This window comes from Zingiber officinale, chromosome 9A, assembly GCF_018446385.1.
Source record: "Zingiber officinale cultivar Zhangliang chromosome 9A, Zo_v1.1, whole genome shotgun sequence".
Taxonomy (NCBI): domain Eukaryota; kingdom Viridiplantae; phylum Streptophyta; class Magnoliopsida; order Zingiberales; family Zingiberaceae; genus Zingiber; species Zingiber officinale.
The window spans coordinates 117,749,486-117,766,428 of record NC_056002.1 but is presented as its reverse complement, the minus strand read 5'-3'; the positions used below and the strand labels follow the sequence as shown (position 1 = coordinate 117,766,428).

The 16,943-nt window shown below is 35.9% G+C and overlaps 1 protein-coding gene across 1 annotated transcript; it reads left to right on the top strand.

Annotated features, from left to right (window-relative positions):
- Positions 1–2,499: 2,499 nt before the first annotated feature.
- Positions 2,500–3,194, top strand: LOC122019511 (WAT1-related protein At5g07050-like). The gene is made up of 3 exons (XM_042576970.1): positions 2,500–2,681; positions 2,769–2,948; positions 3,035–3,194. The coding sequence occupies exons 1-3, from the start codon at positions 2,500–2,502 to the stop codon at positions 3,192–3,194; spliced, it is 522 nt and encodes a 173-aa protein (XP_042432904.1).
- The last annotated feature ends 13,749 nt before the right edge of the window (positions 3,195–16,943 follow it).

Genomic DNA, 16,943 nt, shown 5'->3' with positions numbered 1-16,943 from the left:
GGCGGTGGAAGGATCTGGAGCATCTGGAGATGGAGATAGTTGGCATCTTCGCCCCACCCATCCTCTCTTCCTCGCGCTCCTGCAATCTGTCCTTTGCTATCCCTATCTCCCTCCCCAAACCTTTGTCTTTCGCCACCTCTTCCCTCCCGCGCCTTCACTCACCTCCCTCGCGAAACCCGGGGCCTTTCCGTGCCCAAGTTAGTGTCTCCGCTGCTCAGAAGACGAAAGATAGGTTGCCAGCCAACCTCATTGTGACGGAGACCAAAGGGCCTCACTCCACTGTCTGTACCTTTCCTTTTTCTACCTTCTAAATCATTTTTACTTCTAATTGATCTGATAGTCAAGTGGAAGTGGTAGTCTTGCTTCAAGGCTATAATTTTCTTACTTTCTACCTATCTTCTTGTATAATTTGGAAATATGTTTGTTTGTTCATCTGGAAATTGAAATGAAGAGGCAATCTTGCTTCAAGGCTATAGCTTTCTTGCTATCTCTCTTCCCCTTGCCTGAGTGCATTCAATCGATTGTTAGTCCTACAAGTTCACGAGAATCAATTTGTCCAGGAAGTATGGTTATGTCAATTCCCTGATAGCTCATCTTATTTGCAGATTAGGTTAAATGTAGAAGTTCCTCTAGCAATAAGCCAAGAATGTTACGGAGAAGTCTTAGATGAATTTTCTAAGAAGGCAAAGGTATTATTTTCAATATGCAGTCATTTAAGGGGTCTATTACTGTTACAGGATGAATAGGAATTCATCTGTAGGATAATTTTGTACTTAAATTATTTTCCATTTTCTGTTTTGATCATTATCACTCTATAGTAATAAGAAAAATTTGAATATGCTACCTAACTTTTACTAAGCCCTCTGGGCTCTGACATATACTAATCTATATTTCTTCTTTCTTTCTTTGGAATGTCAAGGAATTCAATATTGTTCTCCCCTTTTATCTTTTCATCCGATCCAAGTTTGTTGACAGTTATGTTTTCCAGTACCTGTTATTTACTTATTTCCACTTAAAGCATGATTGGAATTGCTTGTACTGGGGTTTAGTCATTTCTATGCTGAACTAAAGTTGAGGGAAGACCATGCTAAGTAAAAATGGCCTTTTAAATGTCACTGGAAGCTTCTTCTCTTTTTCTACCTTCTGTCTCTAGTACTAGATTCTAATTCCTTTATCTACCTTTTCTTCTTGAATACTCATTATTGAAGTAGTATGTTGTGATGCCATGCAATTCCTGATAAAAAACCTTATTCATACAGGTTCCTGGCTTTCGGCAGGGAAAGAAAGTTCCAGAAAATATTCTTCTAAACTACATTGGTAGACAGAACATTCAACAAGCTGTAGTTGAGGCAACTTTGAAAAAAACTCTTCCACATGCTATGTCTTCCGTACGTGAACATAACATTAGCTTGCCAACTTGTAGTAGAAGGCAGTCATTTATCCATCCAATATTATGACAAATTTCTGTTGAAATAACGGGTAGAGATTGTTGTCATACTTTTTTATTAATCCACTAGCATAAATCTTTTAATTGGTAGAAATTACCTTCAATGTCATTATTGTTTTAAGTGCCAATCCCTAGAAGTGGCAATGGGCATGGGCTGAGCGAGATGTGGCCAGCCCGCATTCCATGCCTAATCGGAACTATTTATGTGGCCAATATTCTCGGACGTTGCTGGGGATGTAACTATTTATGTGGATGGCCAATCGTTCCTATTGCACAAGGTATACATTCTTAAACTAGCTCTGCAGACATATCTTGATATTGTTTTTCATAACTTCCTTTTTAATTTTTGCATATTGTTGTCCAAGTTCCCTCTGGTTTCACGAAGTGGAAAAATCTGGAAAATGGTAGTTGAATCCAGGGAGCCAGACCTTTCCAGATTAGAGCTTCATGAGGAGATATGACTTGCATGTGTGAACAATTTTTATCTTCTTTGAATTTTTATATATGACTTGCGTGTCTAGCAGGGCTGGATAGAAGATATCATGTGTGAACAATTTGAATACCACTGCTTTATATGTTAATAAATTTGAAGAAATATAACCACGGCTGGCTATACATAGTATAATCTCATCATGGTCTAAGGCCTTCATCAAAAAATGGTTTAGCATCAAAATCAAAGGTCAGGAGAGCCATGTCGACGAGATTGATAGCAAAGGTATGCCTGGTTTCTTCTTCTTGTTCAATTCCAGAAACCCTAGTCGACGAGAATAAAGTGCACTTGTTTGCCTGCTTTTCTCCCTAGTCGTCTTCATCTTGTCGACAAGATGATTTATTTGTCTGTTTGCTGGAGAAAATGATACAACAGTTAGAGGAGTCTGATGTAGCTTATTGGCACTTGTTTGCCTGCTTTTCTCTCATCTTTTTTCTATTCCTAGCTTTCAAAGCATTTGTCTATCTTAGACTTGTTTGTTTGACAGAATCAATATGATTTTCTTCCTTTATAAAGAACCAAGGACAATAAAAATTGTCACAAACAATTTGGTGAGGAGATCATGGCCTCTGTGAAAGCATGTGCTCCATACTTCTATATGATTGTGTCCCAGTTCGTGTATGCTGGATCCAGCATCCTCGGCAAGCTTGCATTAGGACAAGGACTAAGTGCACTTGTCTTCGTAGTGTACAGGCACCTTATTGCCATGCTTATCTTGGCTCCTCTTGCTTATGTGCTCGCAAGGTTCAAGGAGCATGTCTCATTAGAATTGTTGAGAATAAGATATATGACTACAAATTGAATGTTTTTAAACTCATCTCATGGTTGTAGGAATCGAAGACCCAGCTTCTCATTTGGTGTCATGCTAAAAATATTCATTCTTGCTATGTTGGGTATAACAATTCAGCAAAATGTATACTACGTTGGACTCCATCTCATTTCTCCAACTGTTGCCAGTGCCTTGGGCAATGTCATTCCTGCTTTTACTTTCTTATTGGCAATTGTACTGAGGTTGATTCAGATATTAATTCCAAGTAATTTTACAGTGAATTTAGTTCATTCAAATATCATTCTATATTTGGTCTTTTTTTGCTCAGGATGGAAATGCTCAACTTGAAGACTGTAAGAGGGAGGGCCAAGCTTGCAGGGGCCATCTTCTGCATCACTGGTTCCCTAATCTTCACATTTTGGAAAGGTCATTTTGTTGGGGGCCTTTGTTACTTCACCTATGATCCAACTTCATTTCGAAAGTCCTGAGAAAGGCGATGTCTGGCTTAAAGGCTCTGCTCTTATGCTATTCAGCTATTTTGCATGCAGTGTATCACTTGTTCTTCAGGTATTGTGTTAATGGTGTCCCTTGTGTTGTCACATGTATCACTTTTGATGTAAAAAGAATGTTTGGGTATTTTATGGATATTGTTGTAAGAAGATTATTTATATAATTTGTGAATATTTGTGTATTTTATGGATATTATTGAATGAAGAATATTTGTACAATTTGTGAATATTTGTGTTTTTTTTTTGTTATTGTCGGTTTTAAAATCAAATCTGTGCTGTTAAAATATATACATATTACATCGGTTTTCCACCGATGTAAAACCGGTGTTATAAAGTAATATTACATCGGTTTTACACCGTTGATGAAACGGTGTCGTTAAGTGATACTACACCGGTTAATAACCGATTCGAAGACCGGTGTCGTTAAGTGATACTACACCGGTTTTAACCCGATGTCTAAAATTGTAGACTTTTAACATCGGCTTCATAGACATCGGTCGAAAATCAAATAGACACCGGTGGAAAACCGATGTCTATGAGCGATTTTGTTGTAGTGTAGCGAATTTATTTAAGGAGTTAAAAGAAATATTAAGTTATAAAAAGGGATAAGTTGATGCTCTGTTTTCCCGTGACTTAAACCATTCTCTCCTTCTCTTCTGCGTACGATGGCGGAGCTCGGGCAGAAAACGAAAGGGAGTTAGGGCATCATCTCCGGCGGTCGGCCAAGGTCCTAGAAGCCCTTTTTGTTCGGTTGTGAGTCCAAGAATCAAGGTAAGTGCTTCTCACCTACAGTAGGAGTAGTTTCGGACCTTTGTTCTTCTTGAATTCGAAGCATAAGAAGCGCTTATAGTGCAGATTTTTAATTAAGCCTATAGTGTAGATTTTAATTAAGCTTATAATGCAGATTTGTATGTAGAGCTTATATTTTTAATTAAGCCTATAGTGCAGATTTTCATTAAGCTTATAATGCAGATTTTTATGTAGAGCTTATATTGCATATTTTAATTAAGCGCTTATAGTGCAGATTTTTAAATAAGCCTATAGTGCAGATTTTAATTAAGCTTATAATACAGATTTTTATGTAGAGCTTATATTGCAGATTTTAATTAAGCGCTTATAGTGCAGATTTTTAATTAAGCCTATAGTACAGATTTTAATTAAGCTTATAGTGCAGATTTTTATGTAGGCTTATAGTACAGATTTTAATTAAGCTTATAGTGAAGATTTTTAATTAAGCTTATAGTGCAAATTTTAATTAAGCTTATAATGCAGATTTTTATGTAAGCTTATAGTGCAGATTTTAATTAAGCCTATAGTGCAGATTTTAATTAAGCTTATAGTGCAGATTTTTAATAAAGATTATAGTGCAGTTTGGTTAAGTATTATAGTGCAGAATTTATGTTTGCATAGTATGCAGAAATAGTGTAGCATAGAATGCAGAATCTTGATTAGAATAGTATGCAGAATTTTGATTAGCATGGTATGTAGATTTTTGTTTATGCATTTCAAACTTAGAATTTGTTTAAACATTTTAGTTTTTAAAGAAGCATTCTTTTATTAGAGGTATTAACAAGTATAAAAAAGATAAAGAAAAGAAAGAAAAAGGCCAAGGCCTTAAGTAGATCTCAAAGTCAAGACTTTAGGGATTTTGGCACACAAGGTGCTTATTAAAATGCCGAGGCATTATATATTAGAAGCATTAAAAGATAACAAGTATTTTACTTTTATCAGTGGTACTGTACGGGACTCTCAGTTGTCCTTGGGTTGGGCTCCCATAGTCGTCCCTAGGTTTAGATAACCTAGTATGCAGGACTCTCAGTTGTCCTTGGGCTGGACTCCCATAGTCGTCCCTAGGTTTAGATAACCTAGTAAACCCTACTAGATTCGGGACCAGCTATCTCGGGTCTAGTTAGGGATGCGCGCATAGCAAGTACAGTTGCCGGGCCCAAGAAGAAAGTTGATTATTATTTTAAAGTATTAAAGTATAAGTTTTCAAACAAAAGAAATAAGCTTCACATAAGTTTAAAATTCAGCAAGTTTAGCTTTCTTATATACTGACATGTTGTTTAGATTTGCTTACATGTTTAGTATTTCAGTATGCTATGTTTCGTTTGCTATTAGATGAGCATTCAGTTTCTAGATTTCTTTTAGCTTACATGCATACTCGAGTTTTGTGAGTTAGATAGCGCTTACTAAGTAATTTTGCTTATAGATGCATTTCCTCTTACTGCAGATAAAGGAAAGGAAAAGCTATAGTAAAGGAAGGCGACAAGGAGGTGTGGATGGATGTGTGATGCCTGGACTATAGAAGCCTTGGGATTTAGCATAAGAATTTATTAACAAAGAGTTGAGTAGAATGTATTAGATGAGTCATTTAGTCTTCCGCTGCTAGTTAATTGTATGTTTTGAGTTCTCCGAGAGTTTTAGGAATTTCTATCAACATGTGAACAAGGATAGTTAAGTAAAGTTAGTAGTCCAGTAGCGCTCCGCCCTCACAGTCCAGTAGTGAGGAGGGTGGGGTGTTACAGGAAGTCCAGCTGGTTCTGTGAGACCTGACAGCTAGCTGAAGTCCAATTGGATCTGCGAACTTGACAACTGGCATGAAGACCTGGTGGGTCAAGAGGCAAGTCAAATGATTGTAAATGATAAGTTATTGGAAGATAGTGATCTAGTTTAGATCCATTTCGGATGTCTAAGTTGAGACCATGACTAGATCCTGGTCTTGAGAAAATAGAATCCAATTAATAATACTATTTTATAAATGTGCTAACATTGTTTAGCAGGTTATTTTTTATTATTGGGCTAACATGAACTTGTAAGGATAGTTATTTTTTATAAATTTTCTGAATCATCTAAGCTAATACTTGAAATTAGAGAACTTGCAGTGGTTTTGGGTCCTTCAGAAACGGATACAGATCCGTGGCTTCGCTCGGACTCGGTGTCTGATTCGCTCTCGGTTTCTGAATCGGGCTCAAACTCGGACTTGGTTTCAACAACATGTGCTAGTACTGGTAGAGCGAGAAGGCTCGCTTGCTCTTCTTCGTCTGATTCGGATTCATCTGATGACTCGGACCATGTTGCCTTCAGTGCTTTCTTCGTCTTGCTTGTTCCTGCAAATAACGCAACACCTTCCTCGGCCGGACTAGTATTAGTCTGCTCAAATAATTTATTTATTAAAACATGCTTACCTGTTTTTGTATCAGGAATACCTTCTTGTAACTCAATCAGATTCTCCCACAGCTCCTTGGCGCTTGAGAATAGGCCGGCGCGATTCAGCTCCTTATTCGTTAAGCCACACTGAAGTGTATACGTTGCTTTTGCGTTTGCTTCTACCTTTTTGATAAGGTGCGTGTCCCAGTTCTCGTACGGTAGTGGCTTGCCGGCGCCGTCAGTTGGCAGTTGAAGCTCGGTTTTGACGATCATCCAGACTTCAAAGTGAGTCTGGAGATACGCCTTCATCCGACCCTTCCAATCTCCGAAATCATCTCCCGAGAAGAGCGGTGGGCGAGCAGTGTTGTAGCCTTCTTGATGGGTCATCTTAGAAAGACAATCTCACAAAATAAACACAATAAAACTTGTTCCAAGACTTAGTCTTGGATTAGTAGTGCGAGAGAAAAATAAAAATAGTAATTCAGGAATTTTGAGAAAAAATAATAAAATATTATTAAAATAATATTAAAAAAATATTACTACAAATTTTTGAAAATGTAATATTTCGCTAATTCCAACCAATGGTGAAAAGATGAAAATTAATTTTTCAAAAACAGTTTTGGAGAGAACGAAAGGCGTAAGGTTATATTTTTAACCTATATAAACGACAAAGCCACGAAAAATGCTTGAATGGTGGTTGCACCAGTTCAAAGCGACCCCGCTCTGATACCAATTGTTGGATCGAGATGCGCTAGAGGGGGTGAATAGCGCTCGCGGCTATTTCATTTTTCGATTATCGGAAAACTATCGGAGTTAAAATGTGCAGCGGAATAAGCGGAAATAAAATAAAGAAACACAGAGATGCAAGGAATTACTTCGTTCGGAGCCTAAGGCGACTCCTACTCGAAGGCCCGCGATCCTTGATCGCTTCCGGTGGGCAACAACTATAAGTACGAAAAGGAGTTACAGCTTTGAAGTACAAGTAAATGCAAAAACTAATTATACCGACGACAAGAATAGAATCTCGGAGCTTCGGGTCGTCGGAGACTTGTAGCAGCACTTCCGGGCGTCTTTCGGAGCAACACGTTGAAGAAGGAAGACTTGGAATTCTTTTTTCTGAGGTGCTGGTCGAAACCCCCTTATAAAGGGTGTTCAAGGCGCCTTGAAGGCTATTCAAGGCGCCTCCATGCTGCCGAGTCTCCCGCGTGGATCAAGCTTGAACTGGTCAAAATTCATCTACTTAAGGCGCCTTATGCCCTACCCAAGGCGCCTTCCAAGGCACCTTATACCTCCTTTAAGGCGCCTCCATGGGTGCTTCACAGCCAGCTCCAGCCTTGCACCCGAGGCGCCTCCAAGCTCCATGGAGGCGCCTCGGACACTGTTCATCCGAGGGAAAACTTCATTATTTTGTACCTGCAAGACATGTTAGTCCCAAAGAATATCCTGCAACACAAAGTTAGCACATAAAGCAATAAATACAATAACAATCGATAGTCATCAGACTATCTGGGTCTGACTTCGGATTTCCGTCCGGAAATCCTAGGTCGACCCGACGCCTACTGTTCCCTCTACGGGGAACGCGTCCTCACCTACTCCACTCAGGAGATTTACCTGTTGACAGTGCGATCCTCCAGATCGACTGGACTTTTGCTCAGCACTCGACGCTTCCGGACTTTCTGCTGGACATCCGCTTCCCGGCTAGTCCAGTCTTTCACCTGGTTCGCGACACCAGGACTTTCCACCTAGGGTTACCACCCCCTAGGACTTTTGCCTGAAGCCATCGACCTGCCAAGACTTCTCGCATAGGGTTACCACCCCCTATGACCTAGGGTTACCACCCCCTAGGGTTTTCCCTTTGCCTAACCGCAGCTCGGACTTTCCTCGACCTAGGGTTACCGCCCCCTAGGACCTAGGGTTACCACCCCATAGGGTTTTCACCTTTGCCTAACCACAGTTAGGACTTTCCTGAAACACTCATTCAACATGTTAGATAACAACAAGACTTAACTTTGAACCCTTTTCCATTATCAAAACTTGGGTTCGATCGTCGGATGCTTTCCGCACCAACAATCTCCCCCTTTTTTATTATGGCAACCCAAATTCAAAGTTAAGTAAAACAAATGCATAAGTATATTAAAAAGCTTTAAGTGACCAAGCTTAAGTATAAAAATTCAAATGAACGCCTAACTTAAGCTAACACTTAAACTTTTGTGAAGCTCCCCCTTAATACAGGGTTTCCTTTTTGAATTTTTGCTTTTTACTTTTGAATTTCCTACTCTCCCCCTTTGCCATTTATCAAAAAATAGGCCAGTTGAAAACAATTTTCAATTTTTCTTTTTGAAAAGTAAATTAGGCTAGGAAAAAGAATGGGATAAGTGCTAAGTTTAAAAATAAATTTTCACCTAAAATTTTGAAAGCACTGAGTTAAAATTTTGCAAACCTATCTGAAAGGTAACTTAGAAAATATCTTAGCAAGAATTTATAAAGTTAGGTTTCAAGGTTGGCTAAGTTTGAAAAAAGTTAGAAAGTTGCTCTATGAATCACTTAGCTAAGCCTTTTGCAAACTTTGAATTTTGAAAATATAGCTTAAGTGAAAAGGGACTTAGCCTAATTTTGAATAAAATAATACTTATTTTTAAAAAAGAACTTGTTAATTTTTAGGTTGAAGAGAGAGAGTAGCTAAAATTTAAATTTAAGTTATTTATTCAGTTGGTCCTTAAGTCCAAGCATGAGTCAAGTTAAATAACAATCAAATTATCTAATTGGTGTTGATCAGGTATCAAAGCCCTAAAGTACAAGTAATCTTAATCTTAATATTTCCAGTTTGAGAGATACTTTTAGCTGAGATAACGTTATTTTTGTCTTTAACAAGTAACTAAGCAAATTTTTGTGATATCACAACACTTTAAATTCTTAGTTTTTAAAGAGGGAGTTTAGCTAAGATTTTTACTTTTAAAATACTTTTAAAATACTTATGAAGATAATAGTTTTGTTAAGTATTTAACCTTAAAAAGACTTAGTTTTTCAAAAAAAAATATTTTGATGAATTTTTGAGAATGCTTTGGAAAAAACTTAGCATTTGAAAACAATTGCTTTGAGAGACACTTAGCTAAATTCCCTTTTTGTTTTTTTTGAAAACTTTAAAAAGTACTTAGCTAAATTTGAAAATACTTAGTTAAATATTCAGCTTAAAAATGATTGCCTTGAGAGAACTTCTTGCCAAATAGCTAAGTTTAGAGTATAGTCTAACTAAGCTTAGTTAAAGAAGACTTGATTAAGTACTTAGCTTAATGAGGTTTTACATAAAGGCTTAGTTTTGAAAACATTCTAGAAGAGTTGTAATTTAAAAGTCAGGTTATAAATAATTTTAATTTTAAAGTTAAGTTAAAAATAACCTGAATTTTTAAAAATAAGTAAAAATAGTTTTTAATTTTGAGGTCAAGTCAAAATTTTATTTTAAAGAAAAACTAATTTTAAAACCAACTCAACATCACTCCCTCTTAAGTAATGCCTTAATAAATTCTTTAAGTTCAGGAGTCCAAGCATGAGAGGTTAAAAAAAATTATTTTCCTATCTTTCCATCTCACTCATTCTAAATTAACAAACATATTTAGCATATGAGTGAGTGTGAGATGGAGTTAACTCTACTCTAATTGATATTTAAAGTAAGTTAGGGTTTCAAAAGACTAAACATTTAAGGTTTTGAAGATCTTCAATTAATTAAGTTTGAAATCATGATTTGAAAAGAATTAAAATTTTTAAATAGTGATTATCATTTGAAAAACTATAATTTCGTAGATAATGATTTTGAATATTGATTTTTTTTAAAATGATTTTTAAGATGATTTTTAAATAATTTTTCAAATAATTTTGAAATTAAGTTTTAAAATATTTTTTAAATGATTTTTAAAAGATTTTTCAAATAATTTTGAAATTAAGTTTTGAAAGATTTTTTAAAATGATTTTCAAAATATTTTTTTCAAATTATTTTCAAAATAATTTTTAAAGGATTTTTAAAGGAATTTTTTAAAATGATTTTCAAAATAATATTTAAAGGATTTTTAAAGGAATTTTTAAAATGATTTTCAAAATAATTTTTAAAGGATATTTAAAGGAATTTTTTTAAAATGATTTTTAAAATAATTTTTAAAGGAATTTTAAAGGAATTTTTAAAATAATTTTCAAAATAATTTTTAAAGGATTTTTTTTCAAAAATGATTTTCAAGATAAATTTTAAAGGATTTTTAAAGGAATTTTTAAAATGATTTTCAAAATAATTTTCAAAGGATTTTTAAAGGAATCTTTTTTAAATGATTTTCAAAATAATTTTTAAAGGAATTTTTAAAATGATTTTCAAAATAATTTTTAAAGGATTTTTTATAAAATGATTTTCAAAATAATTTTTAAAGGATTTTTAAAGGAATTTTTAAAATGATTTTCAAAATAATTTTTTAAAGGATTTTTAAAGAAATTTTTTTTAAATGATTTTCAAAATAATTTTTTAAAGGATTTTTAAAGAAATGTTTTTTTAAATGATTTTCAAAATAATTTTTAAAGGATTTTTAAAGGAATTTTTTATAAAATGATTTTCAAAATAATTTTTAAAGGAATTTTAAAGGAATTTTTTTTAAAATGATTTTCAAAATAATTTTTAAAGGATTTTTAAATGGATTTTTAAAATGATTTTCAAAATAATTTTTAAAGGAATTTTTAAAATGATTTTCAAAATAAATTTTTTAAATATTTTTAAAGAAATTTTTTTTAAAATATTTTTTAAAAAAAAAATTTTAAATGATTTTCAAAATAATTTTTAAGGGATTTTTCAAATAAATTTTGAAATTAAGTTTTAAAAGATTTTTAAAATGATTTTTAGAAGATTTTTCAAATAATTTTGAAATTAAGTTTTAAAAGATTTTTAAAAATAAGTTTGAAAAGTTTTTTTAAAAGAATTTTGAAATGATTTTTTAAAAGATTTTTCAAATAATTTTGAAATTAAGTTTTGAAAGATTTTTAAAATGATTTTTAGAAGATTTTTAAAAATAAGTTTGAAAAGTTTTTTAAAAGAATTTTGAAATGATTTTTAAAAGATTTTTCAAATAATTTTGAAATTAAGTTTTAAAAGATTTTTAAAATGATTTTTAAAAGATTTTTCAAATAATTTTGAAAGTAAGTTTTAAAATATTTTTAAAATGATTTTTTAAAAGACTTTTCAAATAATTTTGAAATTAAGTTTTAAAAGATTTTTAAAATAATTTTTTAAAAGACTTTTCATATAATTTTGAAATTAAGTTTTGAAATATTTTTAAAAATAAGTTTGAAAAGTTTTTTAAAAGAATTTTGAAATGATTTTGAAATTGATTTTTAAAGTAATTTTGAAATTAATTTGAATTTGAATTAATTATCAGTTTGTTTTTAATTACTTAGTCATCTCACCCGATCTAAATTTTCAATCAAAGTATCCTATAATTTTTGTGAGATGAATTGAGGTTCAATTTAAGGGTTTGGTTTAACTTTGTGTTAGATTCAGGTTTAGCTTTGGGTTCAACAAGTAAGCATTCTTTGGATAAACTTCTAAGCTATGGTGAGTCACAAGGAACTCATTAAAGTAACCATGCCTTCGAGGTTTTCCAAATAGTCCTATCCATTGAACTTAATACTAAACCTTGGTCTAACCAGTTAGGATCCATTTAGGGGTAGCTTCGGTTAGTTCCACTTGGCCAAATGCACCAGGTCGAAGTCATATCTTCCTAGACATGCGATGCCCAAGCTTCCCTAACATACTATCATCCAAAAACTTCACCAGTACAATGGGTCAAGTTAAACCTAACCCATTTTTTCTAACCTTAATTACCCTGTCAGGTAGTCTACTCTTGTTTACCCATTTCGGGTAGATTAAGTTCAGTTACCCAGTCGGGTAGTTTAGTTAGGATGCCAGCTATTCTGGATCCTCCTTCTAAATTTTTATTTGATTTAAATTGAATTTTTGAATTTTTATTTAAGTTCGAATTTTTAATTTTGATTTTTGAATTTAATTTTGAATTTTAATTTACTTTCAAATTTTGAGATTTAAATTTAATTTAATTTTGATTTTTTAATTTAATTTTAAATTTAATTTAATTTTCATTTTTCATTTTTAATTTAATTTTGAATTTAATTTAATTTTGAATTTTTTAATTTAATTTCGTTTAATTTTAATGGTTTTTCTGTTAACTCCCCCTGGATCATAGCCTCGATATGGCCTATCGAGGTAGTATATTTGATCCTTCGGGATCCAATATTGACCAAGTCCAACTTGATTAATCAATTTGGACTTGGGGACCCATGCTTGAATTATGTTTCTATTATTTCTATTAACTAGAGACAGATATGATTTATATTTTGTTTTGGTCTTAAATCCAAGTCCAGATTTGTTGTAAATGGCTCGTTGTTTTCCAAGAATTAGATCCAAATTCTTGGAACCCAAGGTGAACCGTTCCAACGTGTCTTTGAGTTCTTTAATTTGAGTTTTCAAATTAGAATTTTCTTCCTCAAGTTGTTGGACTTGATCGAATTTCCAATTTGAACTGGCTCAGTTAAAGCACTCAAGTCAGTCGCTTCCTTAAGGGTTGTTACCTCCTTTTGGAGCGACTTAACCCGGACGTTGGATTTAGCCAACTTCTTTAATAAGTAAGGAATTAAATTTTCTGAATCATCTAAGCTAATACTTGAAATTAGAGAACTTGCAGTGGTTTTGGGTCCTTCAGAAACGGATACGGATCCGTGGCTTCGCTCGGACTCGGTGTCTGATTCGCTCTCGGTTTCTGAATCGGGCTCAAACTCGGACTTGGTTTCAACAACATGTGCTAGTACTGGTAGAGCGAGAAGGCTCGCTTGCTCTTCTTCGTCCGATTCGGATTCATCTGATGACTCGGACCATGTTGCCTTCAGTGCTTTCTTCGTCTTGCTTGTTCCTGCAAATAACGCAACACCTTCCTCGGCCGGACTAGTATTAGTCTGCTCAAATAATTTATTTATTAAAACATGCTTACCTGTTTTTGTATCAGGAATACCTTCTTGTAACTCAATCAGATTCTCCCACAGCTCCTTGGCGCTTGAGAATAGGCCGGCGCGATTCAGCTCCTTATTCGTTAAGCCACACTGAAGTGTATACGTTGCTTTTGCGTTTGCTTCTACCTTTTTGATAAGGTGCGTGTCCCAGTTCTCGTACGGTAGTGGCTTGCCGGCGCCGTCAGTTGGCAGTTGAAGCTCGGTTTTGACGATCATCCAGACTTCAAAGTGAGTCTGGAGATACGCCTTCATCCGACCCTTCCAATCTCCGAAATCATCTCCCGAGAAGAGCGGTGGGTGAGCAGTGTTGTAGCATTCTTGATGGGTCATCTTAGAAAGACAATCTCACAAAATAAACACAATAAAACTTGTTCCAAGACTTAGTCTTGGATTAGTAGTGCGAGAGAAAAATAAAAATAGTAATTCAGGAATTTTGAGAAAAAATAATAAAATATTATTAAAATAATATTAAAAAAATATTACTACAAATTTTTGAAAATGTAATATTTCGCTAATTCCAACCAATGGTGAAAAGATGAAAATTAATTTTTCAAAAACAGTTTTGGAGAGAACGAAAGGCGTAAGGTTATATTTTTAACCTATATAAACGACAAAGCCACGAAAAATGCTTGAATGGTGGTTGCACCAGTTCAAAGCGACCCCGCTCTGATACCAATTGTTGGATCGAGATGCGCTAGAGGGGGGTGAATAGCGCTCGCGGCTATTTCATTTTTCGATTATCGGAAAACTATCGGAGTTAAAATGTGCAGCGGAATAAGCGGAAATAAAATAAAGAAACACAGAGATGCAAGGAATTACTTCGTTCGGAGCCTAAGGCGACTCCTACTCGAAGGCCCGCGATCCTTGATCGCTTCCGGTGGGCAACAACTATAAGTACGAAAAGGAGTTACAGCTTTGAAGTACAAGTAAATGCAAAAACTAATTATACCGACGACAAGAATAGAATCTCGGAGCTTCGGGTCGTCGGAGACTTGTAGCAGCACTTCCGGGCGTCTTTCGGAGCAGCACGTTGAAGAAGGAAGACTTGGAATTATTTTTTCTGAGGTGCTGGTCGAACCCCCCTTATAAAAGGTGTTCAAGGCGCCTCCATGCTGCCGAGTCTCCGCGCGTGGATCAAGCTTGAACTGGTCGAAATTCATCTGCTTAAGGTGCCTTATGCCCTACCCAAGGCGCCTTCCAAGGCGCCTTATACCTCCTTTAAGGCGCCTCCATGGGTGCTTCGCAGCCAGCTCCAGCCTTGCACCCGAGGCACCTCCAAGCTCCATGGAGGCGCCTCGGACACTGTTCATCCGAGGGAAAACTTCATTATTTTGTACCTGCAAGACATGTTAGTCCCAAACAATATCCTGCAACACAAAGTTAGCACATAAAGAAATAAATACAATAACAATCGATAGTCATCAGACTATCCGGGTCTGACTTCGGATTTCCGTCCGGAAACCCTAGGTCGACCCGATGCCTACTGTTCCCTCTACGGGGAACGCGTCCTCACCTACTCCACTCAGGAGATTTACCTGTTGCCAGTGCGATCCTCCAGACCGACTGGACTTTTGCTCAGCACTCGACGCTTCTGAACTTTCTGCTTGACATCCGCTTCCCGGCTAGTCTAGTTTTTCACCTAGTTCGCGACACCAGGACTTTCCACCTAGGGTTACCACCCCCTAGGACTTTTGCCTGAAGCCATCGACCTGCCAAGACTTTCCGCATAGGGTTACCACCCCCTATGACCTAGGGTTACCACCCCCTAGAGTTTTCCCTTTGCCTAACCGCAGCTAGAACTTTCCTCCACCTAGGGTTACCGCCCCCTAGGACCTAGGGTTACCACCCCTAGGGTTTTCACCTTTGCCTAACCGCAGTTAGGACTTTCCTAAAACACTCATTCAACATGTTAGATAACAACAAGACTTAACTTTGAACCCTTTGCCATTATCAAAACTTGGGTTCGATCGTCGGATGCTTCCCGCACCAACATAACCTGTCTCAGAAATAAATAATACCCTCGTCATCTCGAGTGAACTCTGTCTGCTACCCGGAAGCTAACTGGTTGATAATGGACTGTAAGTAGGGGTGAGCATTCGGTTAATTCGGTTAATTTGATATTAATTTTGTATAAATTATTTTTATTGTTATTTTAAACAAATTTAGTTAATTCAGTGTTAACTGAAATAACTAATTCGGTTAATTTAGTTTTAGTAAAATTTTGATTTGATTCGATTAGCCAACATTAAATCAGTTTTCGGTTAATTTGGTTAATTTATGGACTGAATTAACCGAATGCTCACCTCTAACTGTAAGCGCTGATCATCGGCCTGGGCCATTCGGATCCTTATCCTGATCAACGACTGAGCAACCATGGTAACCAGAATACCCTGCTCTATCTGTCCTTGCTCCTTAAGGCCCAATTCGGAGAAATCTTGAATTAAGTTCATGACCAAAACTCGGTGGCATGTTAAAGTCCCTTTGGACTTCCGGCCAAGTGCATCGACAACCACATTAGCTTTCCCCGAGTGGTAGCTAATGGTACAGTTATAATCTTTCAGGAAATCCATCTATCTTCTCTGTCAGAGATTGAGTTCCTTCTAAGTGAAAAGATATTTAAGACTCTTATGATCAGTGAGAATCTCAAATGTAATACCATAAAGATGATGCCACCAAATCTTTAAAGCAAAGATAATAGTGGCAAGCTCCAAATCATGTACTGGGTAGTTCTTCTCATGCTCCTTCAACTAACGAGAAGCATAGGAGACTATCCTACCGTGCTGCATCAAAACAGCGCCTAAACCCTGTAGAGAAGCGTCGGTGTAGAGCATGAATTCGTCCTCTCCGGAGTACAAAACCAGCACTGGTGCCGACACTAGTCTCCGCTTCAGCTCCTGGAAGCTAGTCTCACAGGCTTCTAACCACGTGAATTTCATGCCTTTCCTGGACAGGCGTGTCAGCGGCATAGCAATGTGAGAGAAACCCTCAATGAACCACCTGTAATATCCGGCTAATCCCAAGAAACTGCGGATCTTCTAAACTGATTTCGACTGCTTCTAGCTGGTGACAGCCTCGATCTTATGAGGGTATACGGAAATACCTCGGCTAGAAACCATGTGTCCCAGAAAACCAACTGAGGATAGCCATAAAGCACACTTGCTGAACTTCGCATATAGACGATGTTGTCGAAGTGTCTCCAAGACTATGCGAAGATACTGTGTATGTTCCTCCTTGGAACGCGAGTAGACCAAAATGTCATCAATGAAGACGATAACAAACTAATCTAGATACTCAAGGAAGACGCGGTTCATCAAATCCATAAATACTGCTAGAGTATTGGTAAGCCCAAATAGCATTACCAAAAACTCATAATGTCTGTATCTGGTGCGGAATGTTGTCTTCTAAATATCAGAATCTTTGACTCTCAGTTGATGATATCTGGCCCACAGATCAATCTTGGAATATACCGATGTACCTCTGAGCTGATCAAACAAATCCTCGATCTATGGTAAGGGGTACTTATTTCTGACG